Source organism: Thermobia domestica, chromosome 15 (genome assembly GCF_964235325.1).
Source record: "Thermobia domestica chromosome 15, izTheDome1.hap1.1, whole genome shotgun sequence".
In the NCBI taxonomy this organism is placed as follows: domain Eukaryota; kingdom Metazoa; phylum Arthropoda; class Insecta; order Zygentoma; family Lepismatidae; genus Thermobia; species Thermobia domestica.
Genome location: NC_137468.1, coordinates 111130289 through 111150353, shown reverse-complemented (window position 1 = coordinate 111150353; position 20065 = coordinate 111130289). Strand labels below are relative to the sequence as shown.

The following is a 20065-nucleotide window of genomic DNA, read 5'->3' as shown; positions in this document are numbered from 1 at the left end:
ATGCTTCTCGACTTGCCAGAGGATCTAAAAGAAAAGACCTTACGTCCCTTCAATTGATAGCTAGAGTTGGAAAAGAAAGGAAAGATGTAAAGTTCTCTTTTTAGCCACCGATAGCCCTACTGCAGCACACAAACACTGTAGCACGACCGAAGGACGTAACCACTGTGAATGGTTGACTAACTGCTCACGGTGTTAACAGTCCCAACCGGCCAAAGTTAAGAAAAAAAAACTCTCTTTGGCTCTTTAGGAGAAAGGGACAGTCGCTTAAGATGGTAATTACCAGAAACGAAGGAAATGAGGAAATCCTCTCATAATAGAGCGACCATGGGGCCAAAGGCCGAGAAGCGATAATAATAAAATAATAATAATACCAAACCACGGTATGCTCTAATTTTTTTAAAGCAGAAATAAAATAAATAATCCTGCTTTATTTTTTTAAATCTCATAATGATTGATTTTTTTGTTTACCAATGAATATTTCTTTTATTACCTTTCAATGCGTTACTGTTTGGTGAACTTTCTAGATTGTTAGGCGACTATGCTATCCAAAAATGAAAACTTTGTCATCATCATCATCATAGGTATGGCAGATCATTTGCTGCAACAGAAGCTTTCATGCTCAACGGTCCTCAGCTGACATCTTCGTCTTCATATGCGAATCTGTTTTAATATCGTCCATCAACTGTACCCTCCTTCGCCCTTTTCCCTCTCTTTTTTGCTACCATACCCTCTAGCACGTCCCTCATGATAAAGTTTCTTCTGAGCCAACATCTCAACTAGTTTCTCTTTCTCTTATCAGTTACATCTAAAATTGTTCTTTTCTGCTTCACCATTTTTATGTATTGCTCCCTCTTGTTCACGCATCGGTTTGATAGTATTTGTAATGCCACGCTATCGATAGTGATCATTATGACCGGCGATAGGTGACACTTACTAAAGCCCTTGAGTCGCCACTAGAAACATTGTTCTAGAAAAATATACTTCAACGCATCCAAATTCGTTGAATGAGTTGACCTTACCCCAGAGAGCAGACATAAGAATGTACGGACCTTTGTGTATGAGGGTAGTTGGTTTAAAGGATTATGACATAAAACATGACCTTTCTATATACAAACATACTTAACTACTGAAAACAAGCAACTAACTAATTTCAAATTTTATTTTGTATATTTTGTTCCCAAAATAGTAAGGTCCAATAATGATCAATTACAATAACTAAAACATTTCTTGAACGGACAAATGTATTTCAAACTATGTCATAATTTTATTATTTTCTATCATCATCACTAATCTTCAACTTCAGATGTTGGTCATGATCATAAATAGTTAGTTAGACTTCTTTCTTCGATAACTTTTCAGTTGTATGGACTTCAGTTAGTTAGCTTTCATGAATTATAAATTAGAATTGTGTTTGTTATCTTGTAGCTTAATATATATATATATATATATATATATATATAAACAATTATATGTGTTAGTTAGATTCCTTAATTATTTTATCATTTTACTTATTTATACATCCATTTCTTAGTACGTAGCTTCATTATTTATTTATTATTTTCTTATCTTATTCTTCATATTTATACGTTAGCCTCACTTTTCATATTACTTATTTTTATTCACCGCTACAAATTACAATCACACAATTAGACTTGTACTTCCTTTCATGAAAATTCATAAAATCCATATTAATAAAAAGATGTCATCGATTCATAAGGTTTGGCGTTTATTCTTTAATCAACAATTAACTTAATCGTCATTTCATGACTAAAATTATAAGTAACGTCAGACACAAACATTATGTTTTCTACGAAATACTGATATCAAAATTTAGACATTTTTAATACTAGTAAACACAATTAAATGTCCCACATTTGAGAATTATTAGTTTTAGTTTACGTATACAGAAATTTAGATTTGGCTTAAAGATTTTACTTAATGCATTATGAAGAACATTTGGAAGAAAGCTGTGGCAGGATAATCCTGCCGGAATTAGCTAATTATTCCTGCGTCATTATTACCTTCATTTATGCCAACAAATATGATAGCAATTTGCTTTATTTCTTAACGTTTAAAAATATATTCTAAATACTTATTCAGAGTCTTGTCCTTTTAGAGGATTCAGGAAACTCGTCAAAAATCTCGGAAATTGAATTTAGAATGAAGTTGCTAACTTCCTTTTACTTGTAGGAGATTTCACATTTTCTATCGTAATAATTACGATTTCTTCTCCTAACAAATATACATTGGCACCAAAATTATTTCACACTGCCAATCACTATTCTGTAATCTTCGGTGCAGGTTCGGTACGGTTTGTATTAGATTACCTCAATTAATACAAAATATATTTAAACTAACAAATAACATTGAAACACAAATAATAAACGTAACTGTGCAGGACAAATATACATATAAGCACCATTAAACATCAATGACCTGAAAAATTGTGATTAAAAGCGAAAACTGGGGCATCACATCTAACACTGTTTCATCCGTTTTCCGCTCGACCCAGTTAATTCTCTTCATTCCTTTCCATACCCACATTTCGAAAACTTCCAATCTTGTTTTCATCGCTTTTGCGTAATGTCCTTGTTTCTGCCTCATACAGCACAGTACCCCACACGAAGCATTGTATGATTCTTCTTCTTAATTCTTTATTCAAGAATCCATAAAATAGGTCTTTCTTCCTCGTAAATACTTCTTGCGCTAAATACCTCTTATGCTTACTTTTATTTCACGTTTGCATTTCATATCATCACTAACAATACTACCCAGACAGTAAAAACTAGTTACCTGTTCCATTTTCTTCCCTGCTACTGTCATATTTGACACGGACCGCTTCGTTTCAATCACCATGACTTTTGTCTTTCTAACATTTATTTTCATCCCATTTATTGCATATTTCGTATCCACTAATAATGCTCCACAACATATGTAAAGCACAGACCGCAGTGTTGCAAATTGTCGCAAATACACAAGATTCAGCCGGGACGTTGTCGGTTTTCCCCATTTAACTTGATATAGTGTCCATAGTTTGCAACACTTCGGCGCCTGACCTTGCTCTATTTTTCTTTGTTACTAGTACTTTTAAATTTGGTATTACTTAATATATATTACAATTTCAGGAAAATACATTTAATTATAAATTGATAACACTGTTTATACATTTTGTTTCTACTTTGTGTCATTGTTAATACCCAATGTTTCATGCCGATTGCTCTACCCATTTTCAAGATATTCAATATCAAGTTACATACTGCCCATTATATTTTCTTTAACTTTTGAAGTTCCAGGACCCGTAGCTTCTCTCCCTATCGTCCGTAGCGCCTAAAGCTTTGGTGATCTCTATATCTCATCATGCTCTTTCAGATGCACTATGTCTGCAATGGATTTGCGCGACACCGCCGTAATTCCTTCCTTGTGAATAATTTTTACATTACCTCATTGTGTGTTGAGAAACGCCCATCGTTACAGAAGAAACCACCATCGAAATTTAACCCATTTCAAGTCATTTTCCCACCTTATTTAATGATGCTTCTGTAAATTGTTCGCGGTCTATTTAGTGGTCTTTTTTTCCACCAGTTTTTGAATCAGAACTGTGTACAGTCTACATGTAGTTCTGAGGATGTTATTCTTCGTATGCTATTCACATTGTGAAAGCCTGTGCTTTGTAGTTTTTTATTATTTTTTATTACATGTTTGTTGTCTACTTTTTGCTCCAAACAGTAAAATAACAAGTTAAAACTGAATTAAATTAGCAAACTCAAAGCACAAACATAATATGTCAATAATTTGATTTCATTAAAAAAGAAAATGTATGAAGGGAAACGTCTGGGCACATTTCTGTTAAAATGAAACAGTTTGCTTCCTTATGCGCCCTAGTTGTGTTTGTTTGGAATAACTTTAAAAGCCCTTGCTACTTTTCACTGTTGTCAACTTTAAATGATCAACATCGATGTAACAAGATGAACAAGAATTCATATTCAGATCAGTCCTTTTCTGATAAAACCTAAATCCAGATTCACTGCTTTCAACTTGTGCTGATCATCTATTTAAGTCCATTCAAAAAACTCGAAAAAATATGAAACACAAACAACAAAAAATATGCAATTAAAACTACTTACAGAACACTTTATAAATTACCCTTAACCATTCCCAAATTCCAAACATACAGAGTCAATTAGGTCAATTTAAGATAGTTAAAACTAATTGGGTGAAAATAAATGTTACCAAGCCCTACTGTTGCCAAATTCTGCGCCCAAAGAACAGGTGTTCCTTTATGGTGTCTATAAACGTAAACGGAAGATTTAAATACTAACTAGATTTAATTCATTGAGACCCAATTTTTAATGAAACTATTGATTACACAATCCCTATTCATATCAAGGTTGTCCTCATCCAAACTTAACGTTGGATGTTGGGTTTTATTGTTTTTCTGGTTTACCCAACAAGGACTTTCCTTGTAGCTATATGGTTAACGTATATGTCTTAGGCACAAAAGACTGGGTTTGATTCGCGCTGAGTTTGGATTCCACGTTAAGTTGTAGGTCCAGGTGTAATATAGTCTCGGTGCTGAAAGGGACGTTAAACTCGAATCAATCCATCCGTTTACTCAATAGGAATGAGTAAATTGTTTCATTCCAACATTATTTCGCGTTATCACTTCAATTCATGTGTTGTAATATGATTTCTGGTTACTGAATCGAACTAAAGAATAATATTTTCGTAATTATTATGCTTTCATAATTATTATTACCAGTGCTGTAGTCCTAAAATTTTTCAGATGGCATACGCTGTTTTGTGGTCATCTATGATTGCCATATATATATATTTTTTTAATAAACCATGTATAACACATGTATTAATTCAATTAAAATAAAATGATACATTACTGTCCTATAGTTTAAAAGCAGTTCATGCTACTTTCTTGATGGCACACTTTACTTAAATCGCACCATTAATAACATAAATTGGTGTAGGATAAGGAACCACCTCACTCCGAGTAGAGACAGAAAAAAATATCGCGCCCGATCTGCCAGAAGTAAGAAAAATGTGCCCAAATTTAACTCTATAAAATCATTAAGACATGATATAATATTTCAATTAATAGATTCTGTATTGCTCAAAGTTATGCATTAACATGGGCGTGATATTGAAAATATTCATATACCTTAGTTTAAAACTATCAAACAAGTTTGTTTCTCTTCAGCAGAGAACAAGGTTTTAAGCACTTGAAATATCACAGCCATCGATCTTCAAGACGCTTGGATATCTTCTCACAATCAGAACAAAAATGCGCAATTTTGCATCGATCTATCCCTTCATCCTAAAACTTACGATTTTGTGTTTTGGTTCCTTCCTGTATAATAATATGCAAATAATAGTAGCTAGTAACAACAGTAACAATGAAAACTTTGGATAAAATATAAAATATGACATTAACCTTGATAAAGTCTTCTCCGGAAGCTACTTGCGTCCGTTTGCTCAATAGAACTTATAATTGTCCTCACACTTGTCACTAGAACATTTTTTTTAAATACCTTAAATATCACTACTAACAACACGAAACATAGAAAACTTGAACAAAATAGTTTGAACACCCACTATTAACTTCCTCTGGAATAATAAATTCCTCCTCTGGAGCTATTCACATCTCTTAAGTCAAACCTACTCCACAATTATCACATGAAAACTCTTAATAATTAAATAAAACTGGTAAAAGATTTTTAAAAGCTTGAACAAATAACGCTACCTTAAAGATTTTATTATTTATGTTTAATATTACAGTTTTCTTCTTGAGCTATTTGCACTGGTTTACTTAAAAGCACTCCAAAGTGCATCTTTTGATTCTTCACAACAATTGTCACTAGCGCGTTTTGGAGAAACTCTTGATTTACTGTCAGCACAGTGATTTGAGGCCACGTGTTCAAGTGTTCATATGCTTTGAAGCAGAAGGTACGCTCTAATGACTAAGATTAAGCAGAGGGTATATGGCGTGTACCGCCGTGTACCCTTGACTACAGCCTTGATTATTGCTTCCCAGTCTCGTATTTTTCCATCCCGAGTTATTGTTCCCTTTCTCAGAATTCGAATATTTCATTCACCTGCACAAATATCGGAAATTCCATCCAGAAAGAGTGAAGAAAAAAATTCAGTATGTCTTGGGAAGAGAACTGGAGAGAATTAACTGGGCATGTTCAGGATTAGATTTTTCGGAACTGTTGGTGATGAAATGTTGTATATGAAGGACGACGGAGTATATGACATTTAGTTGCAGTAATTTAGGAAATTCCAGTCTAAACGGCTGGGAGAAGTGTAAATTACGTTACACATACGGGTCATTCCGTGTGAACTCACCAGAACAATGTGCTTCAGTGTTCCAGATTCTCTTCAAATTTTTTTCATACTTAAATACCAATGAAATTATGGTAAATTATTTTTTTCCGATTTTTAGATGAGAAATGTGAATTTGGCGCCAATTTGACTTCCCGGCACTCAGCATCATGGAACTAAAATTATCATAACTTTCTAATTTTTCAAGTTATTGGGCTCATCGGGGTGTCAAATAAAAGCTTAATTTTTGCTCTTTCAGTAGATTCTAAGAAACTTTGCAAAAGGTCAGCAGAGCTCATGGTCAGAGCTTTGACATTATAGTGCAGGAATTTTGCGAAAAAAACAAAAAATAATTCATACAAGCAAGGAACTTTGCACAGTTGTAGTACTTGACCTCCTTATCAACATACTAAAAGTCCCCTAAGATTGACCTTGAGCTTCGGCCGCCATATTGGAAAATGGCCAACGATTTTCAGTTTTTCGCCGATAGCTTCACAATGAGCAGAGATAGGTGTATAATACATCTCTTTATCTTTATTCGTTCAGGAGATATGGAGTTTTAAGTAATGGAAACTTTGTTAATTTGTGCAGATAGTACGGTTTCTCTGGCAGAATTCGATCACTATAGATTGCATACTTACTCAAATTGTGCGTTGAAATGATTGCAGTACTGTTAATCTGAAACGGAGGAACAAAGTTACCCCTTTGGCTTCAATGAATGCATGAATAAGAATCTAAGTCAATAATGTAGTTATTAATAGCCATAGAATTATCTATGTCGTAAAAGGAACTGGTCAGTTGAAAGATTACTTCCGATATGACTTTTTGCCAAAACCACCTTCATTATTTGATAACATCTTAATGAGAAAGGGCATCAAGCAATCTGTAGTTTCACCTTTTAAATGTGAAGAAAGCAACTTCAAAGTATCAACGAATGCTGTTCATGTTTTAGATGGAGGACATTCTGCATTCTATTATATGGCCAAAAGTAGCGACATAGGGTGATATTCTTGACTGCTCAATGTCGTACATAGTATCTTATTATAGTGAAAATTGCATCGTTGTTTTTGATGATTTTCTGAAGAGTCAACGACTAAAGGAATCGAGGAACAGAGAGCAGTGCGTTCAACGTCGGCAACAATTCACTTTCAAGAAAACTCAATTACGACCTGCACTCAAGCTGAATTTTTAGGTAATCGCAATAATAAAGATATCTTAATTAATGTCACAGACTTGGTCAATCGTTTCCTGTCATCTATATTAAATTGACTGTAAATTACGTTATTCGCTTTGACTCATATATTCACTTTGCTTCCCCTTCCCCTATAATGAAAAAGAAATTGGTGATACAGTGAAACCTGTCTTTAGCGGAATCAAGCGGGACTCGCAGAAATTTCCGTTAAAGTCAGGTTTCCGCTTAATGGAGGTAGACGTTGTCTTTTTTTTTTTTTTTTTTAAATACATGCATATAACGAACACACTGAGAAAATATTGTACGTACGTTGTACGTACCTTTTTCAATTACAATGCTTCTTTTTTCTGCGAATTAATACACAAAAAGTTTAAAATTAATACAAAATATGCTATGCACATGCTTTCTTTATTTTTTCAGTAGTCAAGCAGAGTTTTCTGTATACATTGCTGCTTAGCTGTTCTACTTTCCGTACACACTTTAGCCTGAGAAACTATACTACGTAAATCAGAGTCATTTTTCCGTAAGGCAAATTGATGCAGTTCCTTTAAACTTCTGAGATCATCTTGATACGTCTTTATTCTACACTCCTTTTCGAACTCGGTACCGTATTCCTCTTCTTCCATCTCGTCTTCTCCTTCCGACTTTCCGTTTCATTCTTGGTTAAGGTGAGGGGACTACGGACAAATTGTGGGGGTGAATATGAGTAGTGCTTGGGGAAGGTCAACAATGCCCAGAAAAAATTAACAAAAGAACGAAGAATTTATCGCAGACATGTAAGTATATATTTACCCTCTCACAGAATGTCAAAACATTTTCTAAACACTGTAGTCTGGAACTCTGAAATTTCCGTTAAAGGTTTATTTTGCTTTCCGTTGTCCGCATAACACAGTTTCCGCTTAATGAAGGGACTTTTACACGTTTTTTACTCTAAAATTCATGGGACCGTGAAATATTTCCGTTTAAGACAGTTTTCCGTTTAATAAAGGGTCCGTTGAAGGCAGGTTTTACTGTATAAGATTAATTCTTACCTGAAGTTCCCAGTTGCATCTCAACCACATCACTGACGTTAAAATCATCAGAAGCAGTTTTGGGATCAATACTTCTATCATCTGTTTGGGTTTCCAGTTTTTCCACAGCATTGCATTTTTCATAATGATTCTTCATTCTTTGAGCTTAACCAACTATTTCTTTCTTACACGTTTTGCAACAAGCTCGTATGGTCCTTTTCTTATCTGATGGAGTTGCTCTAACAAATTTGGGGGCCGCGGTGGCTCAGTGGTAGAGCGTTCACCTCTGGTGCTTGGGGCACCTCTGGGAGCGTTCACCTCTGATCCCAGCCCCCGCCAAGTGAACTTTGTGGTGGGCAAACACCGTGTGCGTCGGTTTTCTTGGAGTTCCCCCGTTTCCTTCAGTTTCTTCGTTCCACCATTTCATTCATTTCTCATCATCACCGTCTTCTTTAGCGTAGCAGGCATATGCGTGGGATGTAAAACTTAAAGATTTCATTTCATTTTCATTTCTATATTGAAAGGGTAAACTTCATGCGTCTTCTTCAGTAAGATAAAGATTTGAGCGTATCAGTTTTAGTGTTCAGTGATCCATTGTCTACCAAAGAAACAATAGCCGAGGCTGGTAGAAGATTTCTGCTTCAACTCTATGGTGCCAAGAAAAGCTAGAGTCTTGATGAGCATCATTATTATGAGTACAATTTTCTCATCGGCAAGCAAACACTAAGTTCCATATTTGAATTCGCAATGCTACTCCCAACAAGTGCAGCCACAAAGCAACATTTTTTCGTGTATATCATGAAGTGCACGAACGGAAGGGGAATTCATTACAACCTACATATTGGGGATGGACACAATCTAACAACAAATTGATGCCGGTTTCCTCAGATATGAAACCTGCTACTTCTGAGTTATTGCAAATAATGTCTTGTGGGTGTAAAGATAATTGTAAGAAGAATTGTGCTTGTCTCAACGCTGGGCTGCCTTGTTCGCCCATGAGCGGTTATTGTCAGGTGTTTCGTGTGATAACTACCTAGATGTTCCTACTTCGCAACAAAATGATGATGAATTATATGAATTTAATGTTTAAATTACATAGACAAATGAACAAACTTTAGAACATATTTTTAATAATAATTTTCAATATAAGTTCTTGTATTCTAATGTATTTTAGCATCTTTAGATATAAAAAGATAGTGGCACTTTCCAAAACAATATAAACGCTGCAGAAATATTAAGTCAAAGTTAGAGATTTGTTAAGAAAAATAAACTATGCTCAATAGACGTTTATGTCTACTACAAAATAATTACATTTATTTTAAACTTTACGGATCGCTACTTGATTTACAAATGTTATTACTGTGTGATTTACAAGCCAGGTATTTATATATATATATATATATATATATCAGGGGCGGCTTGCCCATAAGTGCTGCAGAGCTGCAGAACTACCAGCTATTTTAGTGGCATAAATGTATTTTCAATTGAATTGAATTGTGTTTAATTTAATCAAGGTAATAACATGTAATGATGATATTTGGTCTAACGGTGTTCTGAAATTCTACTGCTGGATATGCTACATATCGTAGTATTACTGGAAACGCCTTCTGAAGCTTAATAATATTGCAAGAGCTGTGCACGGATTGCCCCATGCTTTAGCATTGAAACCAAAATCTTCACCAGCCGCACTGTATTACGTTTTCCTTGTTTCTTGGATAGGATTTACTAGAGCTGCACTCCCAGCAGCTCAGAACTCACGAATACTTCCGAAGAAGCCGAAGACACACGACGTGACATACATAAGGCTCCCTTCTCTTGTTTTTGATAACGGTGTGCAGTGTAATTGTTGTGCGCCTTGAAAGCAATAGTGTTCCATGTTCAAGTTTGTGCAAATTTTCTGAACAAACACAATTTGTGTGACAATTTTAAGGAAACCGTAAACGTTTTGGAAATTCTTCTAATTACCCCAACGACAATAGCTGAAGCAGAACGTTACTTCTCTAATTTTAAAATAGTTGAAACATTTTCGAGAAGCACAATATGTCAGGAAAGAATCAATGCTTTGGCTGCCTTATCAATCGAGCGTGATTTCACATCCATCATGCCGAACTTTAATGATAGAGTAATAGGACATTTTGCACAGCAGAAGACACGTCGGATAGACTTCATTTACAAATGATAAAATATTTATAATTCAGTAGTATTAATAAAATTTCTACATGTAGACATTACGTGAATCCGAAATTGTTATGGTATCTGAAAACAGTGTTTCTTACGATATGGATATGGTATTTTAAAGCTTGTTACACGCAACAGTGGCGTATTTAGGGAGGAGCTATCGGGCTCAAGATTGCCCGAAATTCATTTAAATTGTAGGCATCCCAAAGGAAAAATTAAGTGCTTATTTATATGATGTGTCTAGCTCCTCTCGAAACAAAATTCTAAATACGAAACTGACAACCAATAAACAAAACAATAGTGTTTTGGTTGCGATACAGTAAAGTTGTACATATATTTGTTAATTTCAATTAAATTGTCATTTACGTATAACGATTAGAGTGCTAAAAGATATCCGGTTCGTGTACATTTTACAATTAATTACTGCAGACGGGAAATTTAATATACAAAAAGCAAACTGTGCAGAACTACCTCAGATTATGGTATCGAGCCGCTACTGATATATATATATCAAAATCTGTATTATTTTTATCCTCTCCATTTTAATGCACAATTTAATTAAGTATGCGATCTACAGTGATCGAATTCTATCAGAGAAAACGCGCTATCTGCACAAAGTTCCCGTTACTTAAAACTTCATATCTCCTGAACGAATAAAGACAAAGAGATGTATTATACACCAAAATGTGTGTTTTTCCATTCTCTACATATCATCGCTGTTTATGATTTACGCTGTCTCTGTTCGTTGTGGAGTTATCGGCGAAAAACTAAAAATCGACGGCCATTTTCCAATATGGCGGCCGAAGCTCAATGTCAATCTTAGGGGACTTTTAGTCAGGGACGTAGTGTCCATTAAGGCTATAAGGCTTAGCCTATCCATTTATTTATACATCAGCCTGAATATTAAGACTATTCATGGCTTTGGATTAATTGTTTTAACAAAAGAGAGACTGACCAAAGCTTAAAACTTTACTTTATTTTAAATTATAATTTGTAACTGTTTCGGATATCTAGCATATCCTTCTTCAGACACGATCGAAATTAATGAAAATACAGACATATATATAAACTCTGTTATAACAACATTTATATATATGTCTGTATTTTCATTAATTTCGATCGTGTCTGAAGAAGGATATGCTAGATATCCGAAACAGTTACAAATTATAATTTAAAATAAAGTAAAGTTTTAAGCTTTGGTCAGTGTCTCTTTTGTTAAAATCAGCCTGAAATGTTGCTTTTGGAGATTGATACAATTAATTTTATTAAAATGGATTTATTTTATGATGCACTCTTTAAACATCACGCCAGAATAGATTGAAGCTTCTGCAAGAACGCATTGTAGGCTATGTGCCGCTAGCCTTCCTCCTTTCTCATGTAATCTTGAGAATGGGGCGGTGTCAGTCGCTTTCCCGTCAACCTCAGCAGACGAAAACCATGAGCAATACACGAAGTCACAACGATGCAACGAAAGTGGATGAATGCTGACGAAAGGCTAGCCTTTCGGGTGTTTGGGAAACAAAAGCGACAGGACGCGGTATTGTAAGAAAGTATAAAACAGAGAGACTATGAAAATATTAGGGGCTCGTATTCAGTCACAAGTTCTGACAAAGAAAAAAAAAGAGAAAAAGAATAAAAATCTTATTATGAATAGTACTAAAATATCAGGGACCGTATTGCGTACCGGTTTGCGTTATCGCAGCGTAAAATTTACATTTTAGTTGGCGATAATTGACATAGAAGTTATAATTGCTTGTTTAATTTTTTGCGTTGCGTTGTGACCGGCAAATTTTGCGAAGATTGATATTGGATGAGGCCTCAGATGAGGTATACTTTTTTTTTTTTGTACTTTCAATCGAAAAAAAAAAGTTTTTCTGTAAAAAAAACATCAATTGACTGTGAGCTTCAGCACTACTGTTTTCCATTAATATGCTGATATGTGTTGTTGTAGGTGGCGAGCTTAACTTTGGGTCTATGGTTTCGGGAATTTATAATGAAGATAGTCCTATATCCGTTTTTATTTGTTTCTTTGAAATAGTAATACAGTGTATGTGTGATATGCGAGTATCGCATATGTAAGGAAACCGTATATGTAAGGGAAATATGAAGCAGAACCGCTGTTACACTTTTTCTTGCATTATATGAAAAATATATTGCATGAATTAGCATTTTTCTATCAAGCATTATAGCCAGGTCCGTGGCCAGAACACTAAGACGTGATCGTTTAAATAAGGGCGGGAGAGTTTTTTTTTTGGGGGGGGAACAACTTGAATTCATTATACTCATATATACATAAAACAAACAATTGCAAGTTTCAGGGGCCTAGGCCGCTTCTACCCACCCTCTAGCTACGAATCTAATTTCAGCCTACCCATTTCAAAACTTCACGCTACGTTACTGCTTTTAGTATGTTGATAAGGAGGTCAAGTACTACAACTGTGCAAAGTTCCTTGCTTGTATGAATTTTTTGTATATACCCCACGTTTTGATCTAAAATTCATGCACTATTAATGGGCATGCAAAGCAAATTTTAGGGTTTTTTACAAATTGTGCCATTGATCAGAAGTTACAACTATGAAAACTTTTGAAACTTTTCTTGTACAGTCATCTTAACACGTACGTACATGGTATGGTTAAAAAATAAAAAAGGATGGTTTTTACATGTACGGAAATACATAGTGTTACAAATTATGTCATTGCTCGTAAATTACAACTATGAAACTTGAAACTTTTTATAGAATCATTTTAGCACATACATGATATGGTTAAAATATAAAAAGGATGTTTTTTTTGTATTTTTGTAATTATTATTTTTGTATGTGAGAGTGCAATTCATAAATAGCTCTGGGCCTTCTATATCCCTTTCGGGATCCTATGGTACAGTTTTGTACCATACGCGTTTTTCATGGTACATTGTGTTATTTCTCTTCTATTTGAGATGTTTCGTCCGTTTTTTTTTTTCTCAAGTCCAGAGGCCTTGTAGAAGACATTACGTATGGTTTCAGACCGTCCTGCGTCCAGACATAGGAGGTGATGACGTCATAAGTCAAAAATTTATTTTCTCATTTTCTAAGCCTATGTTCAATATTTTTTGGCGGGCTTATTTTTCTACGTAGAAGATTGAAATTTTGCACAAACATTCAGTCCACGGAGTAGTATTTACCAGATTTTTTGTTCCGATGTCAGTGCTAAAACAGGGGGGGAACCAGAGGGGCAAAGGGGTGAAAAAGGGATATTTTTACCCCCAAAATCCCGTTTCTCGTCATTTTCCCGCCTCACATACATGATGGAGACACGTGAGTCATACCGTCTGAAAGGCAGTTCCATTCTGAAGAGAATGACGGTCGAATTATTATTCTAGGGTAATTAGGGACGTCTCAGTGATTTTTTTTTCAAAATATACTTCTGTATAGGGTAACATGGGGAAATTTCTGATTTTTTTTTTCCTGGCGGGCTTATTTTTTACACCTAGAAGATTGAAATTGTGCACAAACATTCAGTCCACCGAGTAGTATTTAACAGATTTTCTTTCAGATTTCTGCGTTAAAACAGGGGGGGTCCAGAGGGGCTAAAAGTTGAAAAAAGGAAAATTTAGACAAAAAAATCCCTTTTTTCTGCAATTTCCCGCCTTAGATACGCGATGGAGACATGTGAATGGTACCGCCTGAAAGGCAGTTCTAAGCTGAAGAGAATATGGGCGACACATGACCCTAGGGTAATTAGGGATGTCTCAGGAATTTTTTTCCCTGAGATCATAATGTTTTGTGGTAATTTGGGGCATGGTGGGAAATTTTGATAAAATTTCTCCCTCCCTTACTATTCAAGATAGAAACTTGAAATTTGGCACACACATTCAGTATACCAAGTACTATTTATCAGATTTTTTTTAGATGGCTACGTTGACACAGGGGGGTCCAGGGGGGCCAAAGTTCGAGAAAAAAATTTCCCTCCTAAACTTTCACTTTGACATTTTTTCCCGCTTCTGGTATATGATATGAGCATGCAAGTGATAATACAGTAGCTGCTTGACTGAAAGTCTAAAAAATAGCCCAAAAAGCCAGGATCCGGAAAGGGATATTCTACTGGCCGGAAAATGAAGACTTTTGTTGGGTATCTTTTGAAAATATCATCTGGGAAGTTCTTGGACCATCTCTTGTAAGCTAATCAGCCCGGACTTATGCAACTGAAAGCAAAGTTTAAAAAGGACATCATATCATCAGTGAAAACAATGAGCTTTGAAATATAGCACACAACATTTTGTATGTAAATCTATGTAATTGTGAGAAGTATTACCGGTATGTATGTTTATTGTTTTAATCTATGTACATTAGTCTATTATTTCTTATTTTTGTTGATAGGTTTTGTAAAATCACTCAACCCCTTACATTGCTACGCCTATATTTTCCATTCACAAAACCACAAAATTATTACAAAAAAGGCCCTTTTTTGTTATTTAATCATGCAAACTAATTCTATAAAAAGTTACAAAAGTCTGATAGTTGTAAGCAGTGGTACAATTGGGAAAAAAAGAAAATCATAGTTAAAGTACAAAAATATAATATTATGGTAATACCAAAACTACACATTACACCAGTTTTATTTTTAAGCGTACCTAATATTTATTAAGATGATTATTTGAAAGTTTTAAAGTGTGACAGTTCAGAGTAGGGATGTCCAAACTTTTCCGGAATCGGAAATTTCACTTTCCGGAATTTGTCCGAATTCCAAAAATTTTCCGATTTTACTTTCCGGAATCCGGAAAGTAAAAATTACAGAATTGGCTATCACTACTTCAGGGGAAGGGCATAATCTGTTAACAACACTAAAGCTGTATATTTGTGTATATTTAAAATACAAATAATACTAATAATAATTGCAAATACCAGACGCACCCTTTTAATTTTTTAACCATATCATGTATGTACTAAAATAATTCTATATAAAGAAGGTTCAAAAGTTTCATAGTTGTAAGTTAAGATCAATGGCACAATTTGAAACAAAACCTAAAACTGTATATTTCCGTACATGTAAAATACATAAATAATAATAATAATAATAATAATAATAATAATAATAATAATAATAATAATAATAATAATAATAATAATAATAATAATAATAATAATTACAAAAATACAAAAAACACCCTTTTTATTTTTTAACCATACCATGTATGTGTTAAGATGATTGTATATAAAAAGTTTCAAAAGTTTTATAGTTGTAACTTTTGAACAATGGCCAAATTTTTAAAAAACCCTAAAATTTGCTTTGTATGCCCATTAATGTTGGACATTGCAACCTCTTGCAAGGGTTCTTAAGATCTACTGAAAGAGCAAAAATTAATCTTTCATTTGACACCTAGAAGAACCCGATAACTTGAAAAATAAGGAAGTTATGGTAATTTTAGTTCCATGATGCTGAGTGCCAGAAAGTGAAAATGGCGCCAAATTCACATTTTTCAAAAATTTCTCCCCGGTCCATTTCTCATCCCCAAAAAATCGGAAAAAATTAATTTAGCATAATTTCATTGGTATTTAAGTATTATTTTGTTTCTTCTGTATCATTGGGCACGAAATTTCGTAAAAAGGGTGTTTTTGATTCCTATAGTATCGGTATGTACGTCTAGTATACTTGCACAAATTTAATGTCAGACACATATGAGAGGGAAGGGGGGTTCTAAATCGATGGATTGAGGAAGCGATTTGAGGTGGGTATTTCCAAAATCTATTATCTGTGTAACAAGAGCTGGCTTCTGACAGTTGGGTAGAGCGTGTGGAGTATTGGAGGCGCTGTTGCCAAACGCTCCGCAACAGACAGCAGCTCTGGCGATAAATTAGGACGTTTAACAAGTCATAATTTTATAATCGTAGAAATATAATAGGAACGCATTATTTCCAAATGACAACAATAATAGTATTTGGAATATTGATATCCCTCAAGAAAAGTAAAGAATATATCTATAAACTGTTTTTACCTTGAATTTACATCAGCTTCGAAACTTAAGCAGCTTCAATATTTTTATTCACCTGACGGAGAGACTTCACAATATTCTGATACTGAATCGAACACCAAAAAGCACTTTAATTAAATTTTCATGAAACTTTTAGAAAGTTAGGCTAATTAGTCATTGGCTCTCCCAAAATATATTAAGTTACTGCTTCCGTATACTTCGAATACAAATTCTTGCGCTAAAGGCAACTAAAGGATCTTTTTCTTTAGAGTAACTAGAAGACAGATCAGAACAGAAAATTATCAACAGCAAATGATTTACTAGGCTTGGTTTCTTGTTATACTTTCAAAAATGTCATTAACTGTTGTATTTAATCATTTTCGTTATAGTTTATCTTTCGTGCCATAGCCAACCAAAATCGTGAAGTTTGAAGGGAAATAGTGGTGCCTAGGTAACAAGACGAGAAATCTTGTGCCGTAAAAATATGTTGTCTGTTGTCTTAACTATGTGATCTAAACAGAAGAAGGAAGTTTGGTATGAAGCCCTCACATGTGCCTGCATGCAATACAATCAATCTCACTCTACCGATAAGGACAGGCATTTTACTTTTAAGTGTCGAGTCAACATTTACTATTTAAATGGTTAGCATTGACCCATGTTTCGTCAAGTCATACTATTTGCTCGAGTTCGATATTTGCAATTTCCCTTAAAATAATAATAATAATAAACCCTACAGCACATAACAACTATATCCTCCCTCTGGAATAAAATCTTCCTTCCTGAAACTTTCTTATATCGAAACCCTATCTTTTTAAAGTACTTTCCTCAAAGTTGACTTCTCACCCATAAATAAACTATCTTCCCGTAACGAATCAAGGAGAAAATTCAAAGTGGGATGAATGAGATCCTTTACTCTTTTTTTCGTCTTCAAAACAGCACCGAATGTTATATAACACTTCCCGTGATCGACGTCTATGTGGTGAACCACTTTTGTTTTACATTGTTGTTCCAGAATTTTCAGTCGTCATATTTATTTTGTAAATACAGCACACACTGAAACTATTGGCAACTAACAACTATTATTTGGATTTACAGAAGAATGAACCCTCAACTACGGCAACAGCTTGGTCGTTGCCTAGAAACAGCGTGAAAAAATATTGCAGTGATTGGCTAATAATCCTCCCTTTCGTTTTGTTTACTACACGTGCAACTTTCTGTCAGAGGTCAGCGCTTGTTGCGCAGACAATAGTGAATTTCGAACTTCCGTTAACGAGTTCCTTTAGCGAGAAATTGGAGATTGTATATGTTTCAAATATTTTCTATTTAGGTATATATATATCTAGGAAATACATATTCGTGGGGCTTAGTAATAGAGTACTGACTTCTGGTTAAAACATTCAGTGCTTCGATCCAAGGACATGTGAGATTATGGTGAACAGCATCGCCGTTTTTTTTTTCCTTCTTACCGTCTTTATGCCTCCATTTTTTGTTATTATTCGCTTACATTTATCACCTTTGCTCAAAAGAATGTTAAAGTAAACATCTTTCAAACGCATATACTCTCGCAATTTAGGAACTCACATTTGACATTAAGCAAATCACATAATCTGGTAATACTACTACTACTACTTATATTTCAAACTAAACTCAAGGTCTCAGTCGTGAAAAAAATGATTCATTGAAGGTGATGTTTTTTAATAAAAGTGCCAACAGAATAATTATGTAGATTAACAATGTAGGACCTAAATTAAATTACTGTGGAATGAAAGTACTCTATGTTTAATTAAAATGCGTTGTAAATTTGAGTTGCAATGATTCTCCCAGGGTATCCAAATTCTGCTCGGATTAGAAGACTAGGTGTAGTTCCACCCATGATAATTATTTTCATTTTCTGCCCAATTCCAAATTAAATCATTTTCTTAATCTTTCATCTCGAGAGGAAGATATTTCTGACTACCATACGTATCAATGGTTCAGATAAGGTTAATCTGAAGAAAGAGAAAAGGAGGATACTCTAAGTTAAATGCCAACCGCGAAAGGTATCGGAAATAATAATAATAATAATGATGATGATGCTTGTAGACGTATGTTTCATTGCCACTTTAAAAACATATATGATTCATCTTGTTAAATATTATTTACGATGTTTGATCTTTTGACAGTTTAAATGTGGTGGTTGCATGTATTGTTGACATTTAATATTTAAGTCTTTAGTTTGAAGTGATCATACACTTACAAGCTTTGTAATTCCTGTTTATTCTGTTTGGCACTACTTAACTCTGATTTAAAAAATCAATGTTAGGTAAAGTGTAGACTACAACGAATTTGAGTTGTGTAAATATGATAAATGATAAACTTTATGTTGTGTATTTTCTTGCATAGTATCTATTGTTTGTTTATCAATTCCAGAAAGGAAAGGAATCCTGAGAGTGTGTTTTCCAAACTTCTTCAAAACCAAGTATGGTGGAGAGAGATAGGTGCTGAGAATTTTGAATCAGCATGAATTGTTTCCCAAAATTAACAATGAAAGAAACTGATAGGGAAGAGTGATCAGCGCAACAGTGGTGCGTTATGGCTTTGAGTGCATGAGATCCAAGATCCACATTTAATTCCAGTTGGAGCTCATATGGTTCCGATCCTCTATGCAGATGTAGCATGAGGTCTCTATTGAAAAGTAATTAAAAACACCAACCAGCCAACCAAACTATAATCATTATCCAACATGTGTCTACTGTTATTCTGATAACTACAGCGTATTTTCATATTCCAAGTCTGTATTCAAGTCATGTTTATTATTGTGTGATCTAAACTACTGTGCGCTGGCCCCCTCAAACGTGTTGTATATACAAAGCAAATTAAGTAATGTATATGGCAATTAGAATAAAGTGTTTATTTCATTTACAGTTATCAATTTTATGTATAACAACATACTTTTCTCTTCTTATCCTTACATTCCTTATTCTTCATTGTATTATTGTTGTTCTTAGTTGTTTTTTCTTCCCTTTGTATACTGCATACCCAGAAGTCACTGGATACACATCCAGACCTCCAAATATCAGTATATCGTAAGTACAATTCGTGTGCTATCATTGTAATTTTGTTAATTAACTTACCACGGGTTGGCTAAGAACTATAGGTTGTATCAGCTAGATTCCTTAAAACCGTCGGTTTGGATTGATATGGTATTCCCATTCATCTTATAGCTGTTCGATCCTTGCTCTCATACTACTGTCTAGCAGCTGCAATATAACACGTAGCATTATCTTCTTGACTAACACTGGTACATACAAGTGTTTTTAAAACTTTTATCCAGACATGTATGTTGTTTTAGAATTTGAAATGGATTGAGTAGAGCGTACGTAACGTCTGTTTTCATCATCGGGGCTTTGAGACGAGACTACT

At 34.4% G+C, this 20065-nt stretch overlaps 1 protein-coding gene across 3 annotated transcripts in view; it reads left to right on the top strand.

Moving 5' to 3' along the window:
* LOC145671202 (testis-expressed protein 10 homolog) overlaps positions 1 to 19570 on the top strand; it is a 95525-nt gene extending 75955 nt beyond the window's left edge. For all 3 annotated transcript variants that reach the window (XM_081740059.1, XM_081740058.1, XM_081740060.1), the window contains exon 10: positions 19073 to 19570. In XM_081740059.1, the coding sequence (XP_081596185.1) occupies positions 19073 to 19166 (94 nt within the window). In that variant the 3' untranslated portion in view covers positions 19167 to 19570. The remainder of the gene's footprint in view (positions 1 to 19072) is intronic.
* The last annotated feature ends 495 nt before the right edge of the window (positions 19571 to 20065 follow it).